This window comes from Erinaceus europaeus, chromosome 9 (assembly GCF_950295315.1).
Source record: "Erinaceus europaeus chromosome 9, mEriEur2.1, whole genome shotgun sequence".
Taxonomy (NCBI): domain Eukaryota; kingdom Metazoa; phylum Chordata; class Mammalia; order Eulipotyphla; family Erinaceidae; genus Erinaceus; species Erinaceus europaeus.
The window spans coordinates 32,184,406-32,197,794 of record NC_080170.1 but is presented as its reverse complement, the minus strand read 5'-3'; the positions used below and the strand labels follow the sequence as shown (position 1 = coordinate 32,197,794).

The following is a 13,389-nucleotide window of genomic DNA, read 5'->3' as shown; positions in this document are numbered from 1 at the left end:
GGGAAGCCCCCCTAAGGCGGGTCCTGCTCCCAGCCCCACACTCGCGGCGCCTGTCCCCAAACTGCGGCGCCCTGGGGGAGACTGGTGGACTAGGCGGTGTACAGCGTCCACTTTCCGGGGCCCGGCTCTGCCCTACAGGCACCTTATAATCCCGAAGACGGCGCTGGCTTCCAAGCGCCACATTGGAGACCAAGGCCGGGCTGGGGTCTCAGTCCTGGCGCCCCTGCCCCCAGTAGCTCTGGGGTATTTATTCCCAGGCCTCCAGGTCTCCCCCGCTCACCACGAGTTGTCCAAGAGGATTTCAAACCTTCTGATCCCGCTTCCCCCACCCCACCCCCCACAAAACAGTCCCCAAATAAACCTCAAAAGTGAAAATTGAAGGCTGAGAGTCTGTTTTGAGGAAAAGGGTTATTCTGTGTTATTTTACATGTCATCTGTTCCTTTATTGATTTGGTGTAAAATCAATCCGGTTTCTGTGCTGGGTGGATAAAATGGGGGAGGGGTGTGCTCAGCGCTTCTAAGCGCCTCTCAACCCTCAGTCTTGGCCTCCTAGAAATGGAGGGAAGCACTTTCCCAAATCAGAATATTCCAGAGAGATACACATTCATCAAAGAGTAAGAAGGAAGGACTATCCCGGATAGTTTAATAATCACAGGAACAAAGATGACGCGAACCCCATCAAATGAAACAATACTATTTTCATTCAATTAATGGCAAAGTGTCTTCAATGAATAACTTGGCACTTATTTAAAAGGTTTAACAAAGGTGAAACCGAAACATTTTGTACCGACAACACATCATGAAATAACAGTATCTTCTTTTGTTTAAAATAACTTAATACACTAGAAAAAATATGGCAAATATAAATAATTTTGTTTTCATGGAGAACAAATAGTTACAAAGCTCAACTGCACACTAGAGTTCAGTTAAAAGAGCTTTTCCTCTTTCTTGTAAATTAGAAGGAAACAAACAAAACAAAACAAAACTGAGGAGGCTTTCTAAATAGGGACACAGTTTGCTTAGTGCAGGGTACCCCTGTTTAAATAGCTACATGAATTGAAACAAAAAATTACTTGAATATACACCTTTGAGAGATAAAATGCAAATGTTGAAAGTCAACCATCAGTTCACACATTATAGCCAAAATAAACTTTGTTCGTGTGTATCAACATATTTTACACAAACCTAGTGCCTGTATCTAGCTGGGTGGTTTAAGTGAGTGAGCCGTGATGGGATAGAGAGGGGAAAATAAAGCAGGGTCCTCAAACAGGACTTCAGGGAATCAGCAAGAAGCAACACAGGAACAGGGGAAGCAGAGGAGCTATACACCGATGGAGCGCCGGCTGTGTGTGTGTGTGTGTGTGTGTGTGTGTGTGTGTGTGTGTGTCACGTGCAAGGCGCTGTACCTTCATTCATTTCATCTGATCTTGTTTTCTTCCTTTCCTCACACTTTCTGCCCACCTCCATCTTCTTGGGACAATCAGTATAATTTTTCCCCGTCTGGCTCTTTCTTTTTCTTTCTTTCTTTCTTTCTTTCTTTCTTTCTTTCTTTCTTTCTTTCTTTCTTTCTTTCTTTCTTTCTCTTGCCTCCCCCATCAAAGACTAGGGGGCAAAGTATATGTAGTTAGAAAGATATCAATTTCCAGACGCTCTGCTCTTAGTATTGTTTTTTCCGTCCTGGAGATGAAATGGATTGAGTGCAGTGTGAGTAAAGCTGGGAGGGGGAGACACCATCAATGGAGGACAAGTAACATGCAAACCGGAGTTCAGTGTCTGCAGCCTGGACAGTTTTGCCTCAGTCATTTCTCAGAGGATTCATTGTGGCACCGTTTTGGTATTGATTTTCTTTTTCTTTTCTTTCTCTTCCTTTTTTCTCCTTGGTTTAAACTGTCTTCCCTCTTGCTCTTCCATACGTGGTGGTTTTAACTCAAAGCATCTGATTCAACGTAAAAGGAGGCCCGCCTCTCTTATCAAATGTCTCGTATTAAAGTGAACTTCGCAGAAAAAGGTCAGTTTCAAAACCTGTGAACTTCCCAGCTGCGCACTTTTTCACGTTAATTCTTTAAATAACTATACCTCTTCCTTCTGTTTTGCCTTCTTAGCCCATTAGGGAAAGAAAAAAAAAAAAAACACCATACACTTTAGATAGTTCCCTCCCTCCCCCCCATTCACTCAAAATTCCTTCAGATTATTTTCCCATAATTTTTAAAGTATAAAATACTTTCATTTTTAATTAATTTTGCTCTTTGATTCTCCGATTTCTTTTTTTTTTGCCAAATATTAATACGAAATAAGTTCCCTTTCTCTTTTTTCTCACTGTTTTATCTTGTCTACTTTTCGTTGTTGTTGATTTTTTTATTAACAGAATTTTTCTCTCTACGCAAAAGTCCACCATTGCAGCTTTGCCACGAGCCCCACTCCTCAGAGCCAGGCGCGCCCTGTCCAGTCTCTCTCCGAGCTCCCCCCAAAGAGCCCCGCAGGCGGACCTGCGCGGGGTGGGATCCTCGGGGCCCAGCCTGGGGTGCGGGGAGGGTCGATCTGGGTTGGGGCAGCGGAGAAGCAGGGAGCATGGGGAATATGGGCTGCATCACAGGCCCAGGGCGGCAGCGTGCTTTTTGGCTTTCAGTCTGAGATCCGCGATGCTTGAGTTCTTGCTGGTGGTTTTGGCTGCAGCGGCGGCAGCCACGACAGAGGCAGCGGAGGCTGAGTCGGCGGCCAGCGTGGCCAGCGGCAGTCCGAAGGGCGGCGCCGGGAACATCATGTAGGGCGCGTGCGCGGCCAGGTGCGGGTGCAGGTGGTGGTGCGCGTGCGCCACGGCGCTGTCCAGCTGCAGCTGCGCCTGAACCTGAAAGGACAAGGGCGTCACGTTGCAATGACTATCCTAGGGTGACAACAGAATAGAAACAGAGCATTAAAGGCGTCCAGTATGGCTGGCGGAAATGCTGGGGCGGGGTGGGGGGAGGGGCGCTTGACTGTTCCTAAAATTCGGGGCGCCACTGGAATCCGTTCCCACCCAGTCTGCCTCTGGCTCAGAGCTGACCTCCCTGGACCCAGGGGACCCTCATCAGCAAGAATGTGATTGTCCCTTGGGGAACTGTGCATTGCTACTGTGCCAAGGTATCACCCTTCTCAAAATAACAATGGTTATCTGGCTGAGATGGAGTGAGGACATTGGGTTCCCCTCTGGGTGCTGAGCCTGATACCTATGACCTTACTGGCGCAGTCAAGTGCCAATATACAAACTACAAAACTTTGTAGTCACTGAGGAAAGTCATTGAGTCCAAATCACAACAGGCACAACTGTTAGTACTACTAACCTTTCCTGCGGTCAGAATTACCTGCGCATTCTGATTCACAAGGTCTAGGCTGGGCCTGAGGCTCTTAGGACTACTCTTAGTGAGTACTATGAGTTATCTTCTGAGTAGAAGATAACCTGATGCTGCAAGTTATCTTCTGAGTACTCAGGGGTCTCTTTTTAAGATCCCCCCCAATCTACTCCCCCCCCCCATCATTCTCTCTTGCTTCAAACAACTAGCATTGGGATGCCAGCATCCTGTGGTGCCAAGAGAGCTAAGATCTCCTAACGCTAACCCTCAGTACATGGGCACACTCCAGTCCAAGGCACTGATCACTGAGAGTTGATTTGTGACTTCACAGTCCAGCTAAGCAGGGGTCCTAACTGAGGATGGGGAAGGTTGGGGATTGGTTGGGAAAGGACTGAGCCTTTAGGCTTGGAGAGCAGGGGAAGTTCAGAGCAATGGGATTTCCCTGGATTAAATCATTGCTGCAGGCTGTCCTTTTAAAGTGCAGTCTTAAAGGTTTCTTTATGGCTAAGAAAAGAATTGCAGAGACAGAGCATCTCTGGGAAGGCCAAGGCTTTCCTCTCCACTAGTGATGGAGCTTTGTTTGCAGAGATAGCTTTTTAAAAATCAGCACGTGTTAAAAAAATACTTCCATTTGTTTAGTTCAGTTTTCTTCTCTCAGAGACATTTAATGTCACTAGGAGGTAGAAAATACTTAGAAAGATATTTATAGTGGCCCAGAAACACTTTAGGATTAACCTCTGTATTGGATCTGACAAAATCTTAATCAAAAAAGCTTTTCCTTCTCCCCAAACTCAGTCTTGAGCATTTTTTAAAAATTTTATTTTAAAGAACTAGTTGCTGCCCCCAGGCCTGTGCATGTTTCCCAAGTGAAAGGGAGGACTAGGCATGCAAGTTCCAAATGCTGAATAACTTTTTAAAAAAGGAATGGGTCCAGGACATCATCTCAAAATTGATTCAACAAACACACACACACACACCAGTACTGGGGAACAGAGAGAGGACATATTAAGCAGTTCAAGCAAATAGCCAGGTCATTTACAGTTACAAACAGGGTGAAATGGGTGGGGCCATACTTGCCTGCTGAAATGGCATCCTTAAAGCACCTACATTGACATAGGGTGCAACTCTACAAGCTTCAAACTGGCTGGCAGCCCCTATGAGGACACCTGTCAAAAAAGAAAAAGAAAAAGGAAAAAACAGGACACAATCACAACAATGTGAGGGTAGCATTTCTAGCATATTTTTAGGACTATAAATAGTACCAGGAGGAGTTTGATTGATATCTTCCTGGATTTATTAAAACATATGTAATTTAATCCCAAATGGTACAGCTCTTACAACTGCATTCAGAGTAGAGTATAACTAAGGACTGAAAAACTGCTTTGAAAAAGTTTCATTATGTATTGTAACAATACCATTCCCCCAACTCCTTTTACTTATAATATCAAACTTTTTTTTTTTTTTTCTGTCTGAGAAACATACCTTTATGGAGTTGGTTTTCTTGTTTTCTACATTTAGCTCTTCGATTTTGAAACCACACCTACAAATTGGGAGGAAAAAAACAAAACCTGGATATTATTACTTAAACATTTTTTTAATTATAAGAATATGATAAAATATCTTAGGCAAGAAGTGGGAGATGCAGCAGTCTCTGAATTGAACAGAACAATCCTATTTTCCAATTTTAGAATGTAAGTGGATAGCAAAACCAGTAGATAGATTTCATAGACTTTTGCAAGATAAATTGTTTCTTGATAAATTACTATTAGTCCTGGTTTCATCGTTCCACAGCATTACAGTATCCCTCAGGCTTAAAACTTTCCCTGATACCTGATACCAAAGTGATAATGGGTTTAAATGTTTGCTCAGTAAGGCCTGAGAAGAATGTGCTCATTAATAGCCTGTAATATTAATTAGCTTCATCTTTGAGAAAAACCAAACACCAAAGCAAATAGTGACTCTTTGGGGGGAGGGGGTTAAAGGAGGTAGAGGTAATTAGTGTCATAAAAGCCTCACTACAAAGAAGTTTAGAATTTCTCTGTTCCTCTGTGCAGCAAAGTGTAACACAGTGGCAGAATAATTGTACTATTATCATGATAATCTAATTCCGCTCCTGTAGAAAAAGCCCATGCTTGTAGTCAGCGCAGTAGAGAAACATTAAGAAAATAGCTCTAGAATTTAAAAGTGTGGAAAAACAAAGGCCAGCAATAAAGTTCACTTGTTATGAGGAAGTAAAGAACACTTCATGAAAGGGGGGTGAGATATGAATCAAACAAGTCCTAGAGACTATCTTCGGAAATAAAACTTGCCAGCTTCTTGAGTAAGAATTCAAATCAGTTTTGCTTTCATATTCTTGTAATACAGCATCTTGAATGATCCACATATTCATTTTTTTAAATGAAAGTAAAATGTTGTTCCAGAAGTTTCCCCTCCTTGTTTTCGAAAAGTAGTGTCATAGCCAATGTAATTTTCTACAAATTCCTCTGACATTTAGTGTAATGCAAGGGCACACTTCATGCCAGGGTGGCATTCTGTGTATAACTCACATGGCCTGAGGCTGCTTGCTTTTTTTTTTTTTTCCCTTTCCCTAGAAGATTTGGAGCTGAGATACTAATGCTCATAACTGTAATAATTATCATTGTGCCTTTAAGGGGTTGCTGAGTCTCTGGAGACTTAGTACACAGAGCAAAGCAGGAATAAGTTAAAAAGGAAGGTTCTGCTGTTGAGCTGTGAGGACCATGGCCTTCTATTATTACTTTTCCCCTTCAACTGACTGCTCGGTTTTTGTCCTGATCCTATTACAAGATGCGGGGAAGCCCCATAAGAATTGCATAGTTCGCTGCAGATGGTGGTCTCAGTGCCCAGAGACCTGGGGAGTATCTGTTACAATGATACTCTGTAACAGCTGCAGATGTTCAGGCCTAAAACTGCTCCATGTGTTCAAACAAATAATGACCATCATTTTCTCCTATTTTATCATTTGAGCGGAAATATAACCTGAAACATTTAAATTGGTTTTCTGTACAACTAGAAAGATATATGTGCATATAATTTTCACTTTAAATGTTCTAAAGTCTACTTTTGCCATTACACTCACCCCACAGCCAGTAAAGAAAATCTGCTCCAGTTCTAATTTCAGGAGAGATTCAGACTTTGGAAATACCAGTATAAAGAGATATGGGTTGTTTCAAAATCAAGTTTATGTAGACTGAGGTTAGCTGCCATGGATAAGTAATGGAACAAAGAGTGGCCAAAATGCATTAATTTCTCGGCTCTTTTACACAGTTTGTGACATACCGCTAAGGGCAGACTGTAAATTTCTGCACTTAACAGTCACTAATTTTCTTTATAGTCTGTACATCTATAAACCTAATTGGCATATCCGTTTCACAAACCTAGATCCCTGTTACAGACCCTCAAGAAACCCTGCTCAAGGAAACCAAGGATTCGATTTGTTGTAACTTTTAAGACATCCAGAAGATAAAACGTTTTTCTGTAGGATTTTTTTTTAAGGCTTATAAAAGTAGGCCCATTAGGATTAAACCACATTAAAGGGATCATGAGCCTAGGGGGTGTGGTTTATAGAAACTCTGGGAGCAAGCCCAGCACAGCTTTCTTCTGCTGGGAACATATGTGGGATGGGGGAGCGAGCCGGCTAAGATCTACTTTGGAAGGTAAGACCACTAGTCTCCAAGGAGGAAGATAGTTCTGTCTTCTCACCTCACTCAAGTTACTGGAACCCCAACTCATGGTTTGAGTCCCCCAAGCCTCCTCTCCAACCCCAGGCAAGCCCCTCTGCCAGTTGCTGGCCCAGCTTTGACTTCTCCCCTAGCGGGTTACCTGCACTCGGGCCTCAGACAGCCCCAGCCGCTGGCTCAGCTCCTCTCGCATAAAGGCATCCGGGTAGTGGGTCTCATCAAAAAGCCTCTCTAGTTCATTGAGTTGCTCCAGAGTGAAATTGGTCCGACTTCGCCTCTGTTTGATTTTGGTCTGGCCTTCGTCCTCCATCCCTTTCGCATCCTCTTTGCGATCCTTTAGCTCCGGAGACACTGGATAGGGTACCACCAGCAGGGCCACATGGTCACGCGCATACAGCAACACACCCACACATGGAGAGAGAGAGAGAGGGAGAGGGAGAGAGAGAGAGAGAGAGAGAGAGAACACAGCAAATCCCGTTACCAGATTTGTCTCCAGAAGAATGGAGGACACTCCCCTCCCTCGGAGTCCCAATGAAGTCCCTCACTTCACATCCAGGAAGGGGAGCCTGGTGATGCTCAAAGATCAAGTCTGAGTGGCAGCTGGGGGAGACAACATGGGCATTTACACCCCCCTCCCCCAAACTGAGAGCTCTGTTCATCTCTTCACTATACACTCCACTACCACTACTGCTTCCCCGCCCTCTCCCAAATCCCAAACCCTATCCACTCCCTCTCTCCTCCCCCATACCCCACTGCTCCTCAGCACTCACCCAGAGTACCTTAAGGCTTGGGCAGCAGCGCCCTGTGGGGTCCTGTTAGGAACCCAAAGCCCCTTTCCTGAGTGCAGCCCCACCAGGGTCAAGCCAGCCCAGGCCGCCTGGGTTCTGGGCTCAAAACTTGCTGGTCTAATTTAGGAACAATTAGGTCCAGGGGAATCAGTAAGAGAACCAGAGCTCCCTGGGAGCTGTATCCTAGGGACACTTGGTGCTGACCCTGGGCTTGGGACAAACCCCTCACATAGTCCCAGGACAGCCTGGCTGACATCATCCCCCCTTTGGGCCCCAGGTCTTTGCAGCAGAGGCGTCCACGCCATGTCGGCAGCCAAAAGGCTGGCAACCCAGGCGGGGCCAAAAGGCGAGGCTGAGGGGGGGGGAGGGAATGAGCTTGGGTGGCAGGCGGAAGAGACTGCAACCTGGGTCTCTCAGTTCCCTCCCTCGAAAAGGCAGGCTTGATCCTAAACACTGAAATCCACAGAGATCAACAGGTTCAAACAGAACGTTTGCTATCCTTGGTTTCTATTGGTCGCCCAAAGCCTTTTCATGCATCCAGCAGCTCAGATGTTTAATAAAATATGCATTTTTCTACCATGGGTTTGCACACATCCATTGCTACTTTTCTTGTCCTTTTTATCTGCCTTTCTCCCCTTTTAGAAACTGGATGTCTTTGAGGCTAAGCATACAGACACTCCCAGGGATGAATATATAATATATAATATATAACCTAGGCCAAGGGGCAGTTACAAGGGAGTCGGCTTCAATATAACTGGCTCCCACCCTCTGGAACCTTAGTCCTCGGGTCTGTGTAAGAGCTTCGGACTTTTTCAGATGACTTTAAATAATCGAGGTCATTTACATTTCTTCCCAGACCAAGAGTCCGATCAGTATTAGCACTTAAACTACCCCCTTCCCCCATCCCCCAACACACACCGCCAGAAGATAAATTAATACGTGCGGTGCCCAGATCTCAGAAACCAAAAGCCCCAGCACTAGTCAGGAGCTTCAGACCTGACTCCGTTATCCCGCCCAGCTACACTCCAGCCTGGGATTGCTGCTGTGGCCGCCTGACAATTACACCATCATTTTCCAAATTTAGGAGGAACAGACAAGAGGAGCCTGGCCTGGCACTCTAACCTCAGGAATTGCTAGTCTCGGAGTTCGTTTTGTGGACATTTGCCCTTCCTCCAGAGAGGGACTGCATAACATTGTAGCGAACACTAAAATCAATAGGAATATTGTGGTGACATTTAAATATAAAAATATACCCTTCAGATTCAGCCGAAAGGATGAAAAGGCTTTGTCTATTTCCTGTCATCCACAGTGGATGACTCTTAAACTTTTCTCTTTTTCAAAGAGAAAGATGTCCACATTTCCAGTTGATTAATAGGCTTAATATAATCTCCACCCCCTCCCCAAGTCCACTTATTGCCCTAAACAGGAACAGACCGTGTTATAAACAACTTAATTGCTTGCTTAAATAAGTGATTCTACGCATGTCACATATTTTCTTAATTGGGAAAATATGGCAGCACACTAGTTCCTGCAGGCACCAAGTACCAAATTAATTTTATTGTTGAACTCCTTTGAATAGGCACGGGACGCATCGCCTCACCTTTCAGATAAAGCTATTTCCTAAGACTTTAGCTGGCCAAGCTAAAGGATTCTTCCCTTTTCCCGTCCGTCCCCTTGTCCAAAGCAGAACACTAGATGATTCGAAGCAGGAAAGGATTTGTGTAATAAATAACGAAAAAACACCCACCCCATACACAAACAACCCCAAGCCCATTGCATCTCCCAAGAGAAACACAGTGGCCTGAACCTCAGCCTGCCTTGGCCTGGCTCTACCTTCCTAGCTCAAAGAGAATGGCAAGTTTGGAACCCCTGGACCCCGGCAATCCGGGCTGCCTGCTGAGTTCCAGTGGTTTCTAATAGTGACTCCCGAAATCCGGGATGACCTAAGTGTGATATGCTCGCTCCTGTCTCTCTCAGGCCTAGGGTAGAGACTCCCACAAAGTGGGCGCTGGATGCAAACCGTAGCCCTGCAGCCCCCTGGCCCCGTGCAGCTTCGGGAAGTTCCCGTCCGACCGGGCCCCGGGGATCGCGGTGGGATGGGGTGAGCTGAGCCTGGGGCAGGGCGCACGGACCCCACCCACGATCGCGCACACTGGGGCTCCTACCCCACCCACCGTCCCTCTCCTCCCCGAGACTGGGGTCCCAGGGCTCCGTCCGCGGCCCGCCCTCCCCGAGGGGCCTGGGGGTCCGCTCCCGCGCCAGAGGTGGCGAGGAGGCGGGAAGGGCGGCGCGGCCGAAGAGGCATTACCCTCGGTGAGCCTCGGGCTGCCCGGCTCTCGGCTCCTCTCGGCGGCGCCCATGTCCAGCTCCCGGCCCGGCGAGCGCCCTCCTCCAGCGCCCGCGCCCGCTCCTCCTCCTCCTGCGCCTCCGCCTCCTACACCTCCCCCGCCGCCGCCTCCGCCGGCCGCCCGGACTGCTGGGCTGCTGAGCTCGTCGCGGCCGGGCTCGGCGCCCCCGGGCGGCTCCTTGGCCCCGCGCAGCGGCCCGCTCTCCAGCACCTCCCGGTAGGTGATCGCCTCCTTCTTCTCCTTCACTTTCTGGTCAAAAGACTTGGAGACGAACGCTGTAAGTTCTTCCATCGCCGCCGGTGCCCGGCAGCCCCGCGCTCCAGCGCTCCCAGCCCAGCCCCGCTCTTTTTTTCCTTCTTCTTTTTTTACAGCTCCAGCCCCCCCAATAATAACACATCAATGGGGCAGGGGGGAGGAGGAGGGAGGAGGAGGAGAAGGAGGAAGGAGAAGAAGGAAAGAGAAGAAAGAAGAGAGAAGAAGTAGAAGGGCGAAAAAGAAGTAAGAAGAGGAGGAGGAGGAGGTGGAGGAAGAGGAGGAGGAGGTGGAGGAAGAGGAGGAGGAGGAAGAAGGGGGAAGGGGCGGGGGCCACCGGAGGGAAATGGGAACTGATGCTTCCCCGCCGGAGCGCGCTTGTTCAATGTGAAGATCTTTGACAATTCTTCCTGCGGAGAGTTCAGATCTGATAGAAACGCTGCGCTTGAAGTCTCACTATTTATACTTCGCCAAGGCGGCCCCTTGTTCGGAGTGAATTACCTCCCCTTCACAAGTCGGAGGGAGCCCCTTCGCGGGAATCACCCGCGCCACTACCTGCGGGTGGGGGTTGGGGGAAAGAGGGAGGGAGGGAGGGAGTGAGAGGGAGAGAGAGAGAAAGAAAGAGAGAGAAGAGAAAAGGGGGGGAGATGAAGGTTGCTGGGGTTGGAGTCCCGCGCACAGGCCGGGCCGCCTTGGGGTGGAGGCAGCGCAGGGTGACCCTGGGGCACTGGGAAGAGGCAGGTCCCAGGCCGTCCAGGTTTTCCGTGAGCCCCACGACCGCCCGTTGTCTTGGCTATCCATTCAGGCTTGACAAGAATCCCTAATTAATTTAATTAGGCGTGGATTTTGCGTTGGTGTCAAGACTTAGTTAAACACTGGGGAGCTGGACCGACTCCTCCGGGGCGTGGCCAGCAGGAAACTGACAAGTGCGCGGCGCTGGACTCTGTGGCTATCGGGACTCGGCCGCGGCCCCGCATCTTCCCCGCCGACGCGGTATCCTCCCCGCGCCGGGATGTGGCGCAGCGCCCTGCCCCGCAGTGCCGCTCGGCTCCCCTGCCTAGCACCGGACGTGCGCGCCCCACTCGCGAGCCGGACTCGACATCCCGAGTCCACACACCTCACCGCCGCTCTAGGCATCACCCTGCTTCCACCACCCTCCCAAAGTTGGGGTACCCCACCGCGTCTTAGGTCCTAAGCTCCTTTAGGGGCGCCCAGGCCGCGGTCTGAACCCAGCCCGGGCGAGCACGGGGCTCCCCCGCCTGTGAAAGCTGTGATAGCCCTTTCTCAGGTCCCGGAGCCCAAGCCCACTCTTCTAAGAAAAAACCCCATTTCACAGGACTCGATTTAACACACATTTTGAACAGCTGTTCCCGACAGACTCAATTTTAAAGCGTTTTCTTAAAGCCTGGTCACATTTTGACTTTGTCCTGTCTTTGGGGACACCCAGAGATCATCAACCCTTCTCCCTTACAACTTCCTGCACATAGACCATTTCCACATTAAAGGATGGAAGTTTTTCTTTAGTATTCCGAGAAATATTCCAGTTGAGTTACTTAAAAAAAAAAAAAGTGATTGGCCTCCTTTGAGTTAGAATGTAAATTTGTCCGCCCTCCATCTGATTTTCTGTATCACAAACTATTAAAAGAAAGATGTTTGCTGTAAGAAAAGTTGTAATCTTTATCCTTGCAGTTTGTTATTTCAAAAGGTGTATATTCCTGACTTATTTGTCTCTGCTGTGCAGGACAAAGTTTGCTGTCATTAATGTGGACAGATATCGACAAGACCATTTACATACAGGAAGTTTTCACTTTTTAAGAACCTGTGAAAAATAGTCCTTTTTAAGTGTGGTTTTGGGGTCATCTTCAAGTAGTTTTTAATATTAATACACTGTTTCTGATTTTCTGATAATAGAGCTTTGATATACATATATTCCACTCATTGGTTAAAGTAGCAAAATAAGCTGAGAAGTTACATCAAAGCAACCTGGAATTTGTAAAAAGAGAACACAATATGGCGTATTATGTTAGTGTTTCTAGAACACATGTAAAGGTAATAAAGAACTTTATGTGCTACTACACTCATTACAGTGTTCATGGTAAACTTAAGGAATATGTAAATTAAAAATTTAGCAATGTTACTTTGCTGTTTTTTCCCTTTTGGGTTCTTAATTTATGTTTTGTTCTTAAAAAATTACACTCCGTGCGACTTTTATGAGAAGTAGCTAAGATCTAAGTTTCCAGTAATAATGGTTCTTAGGTACTAATGTACTATATGAGTGTTTGCTTTTTAATTTTATTATACTACGAGACTCAAGTACTTACTTTCCATAGCTAAGTGGCTTTAGGAATATGATTTTTTACATTTGTTTTTAGTCACTACTTGCAACCACTTAGATTTTTGCATTATTAAAGGGGCATAACAATAAACTAGAATTTTTATAGTAATGTATTTTAAGGTTATTTAGCAAAACTAACAGTTTTGGGGGTCAACTAAATGGTGTGCTCACAGAACTCTCAGACTGAAGTGTTACATGCATATTTACAAGTAGCTTAAAAATAAGTGCTATTAGAATCTGGTAAGGGATCATGGGACCCAACAGCTAACTCTTCTTTTATTAGAAAATGACTGTTAAGTCTGAACTTAAATTGTACCTACTGAGCTTGAGGTGAGGGTGACTTCTCTAAAGATGATCATGGACACAATAACTGTAATTCATACCAATCAGGGTTTTCCAAAATATTAGTATATTAACTCTTAATATGTTTAGAAATAATTGTGTTGATACCATTTGGAGCTGTGAGAAATCTGGTCTCTGACATGGACTGTCACTGACCTGAATGAAGTTTAGTGAAAAAGAAAATCCAAGAGTTTAAGATCACACACTAATAAAGCCCAACAAATCTTAATGGTGTTGTTTCATTTAATAGCAAATATCTTTTTTTCAGGGGCAGGGCATTTCACAAATGCAGCTTAGGGG

The 13,389-nt window shown here is 46.4% G+C and overlaps 2 protein-coding genes across 3 annotated transcripts in view; one reads left to right on the top strand and one right to left on the bottom strand.

The window, feature by feature from the left end:
- Positions 1–615: 615 nt before the first annotated feature.
- Positions 616–10,535, bottom strand: SHOX2 (SHOX homeobox 2). Of its 2 annotated transcripts, none has more exons than XM_007521063.2 (5): positions 10,121–10,535; positions 7,167–7,375; positions 4,809–4,866; positions 4,404–4,492; positions 616–2,881 (listed from the first exon to the last, which is right to left on the bottom strand). In XM_007521063.2, exons 1-5 carry the CDS (start codon positions 10,449–10,451, stop codon positions 2,588–2,590), a joined length of 981 nt encoding a protein of 326 aa, XP_007521125.1. In that variant the 5' UTR covers positions 10,452–10,535; the 3' UTR covers positions 616–2,587. The 2 variants fall into 2 exon arrangements, with proteins under 2 accessions (XP_007521125.1, XP_007521126.1); XM_007521064.2 differs by having other exon boundaries at positions 616–2,845; positions 10,121–10,532.
- RSRC1 (arginine and serine rich coiled-coil 1) overlaps positions 10,239–13,389 on the top strand; it is a 365,711-nt gene continuing 362,560 nt past the window's right edge. The window contains exon 1 of the mRNA XM_060197599.1: positions 10,239–10,376. The gene's annotated coding sequence lies outside the window, so the exon portion shown is untranslated. The remainder of the gene's footprint in view (positions 10,377–13,389) is intronic.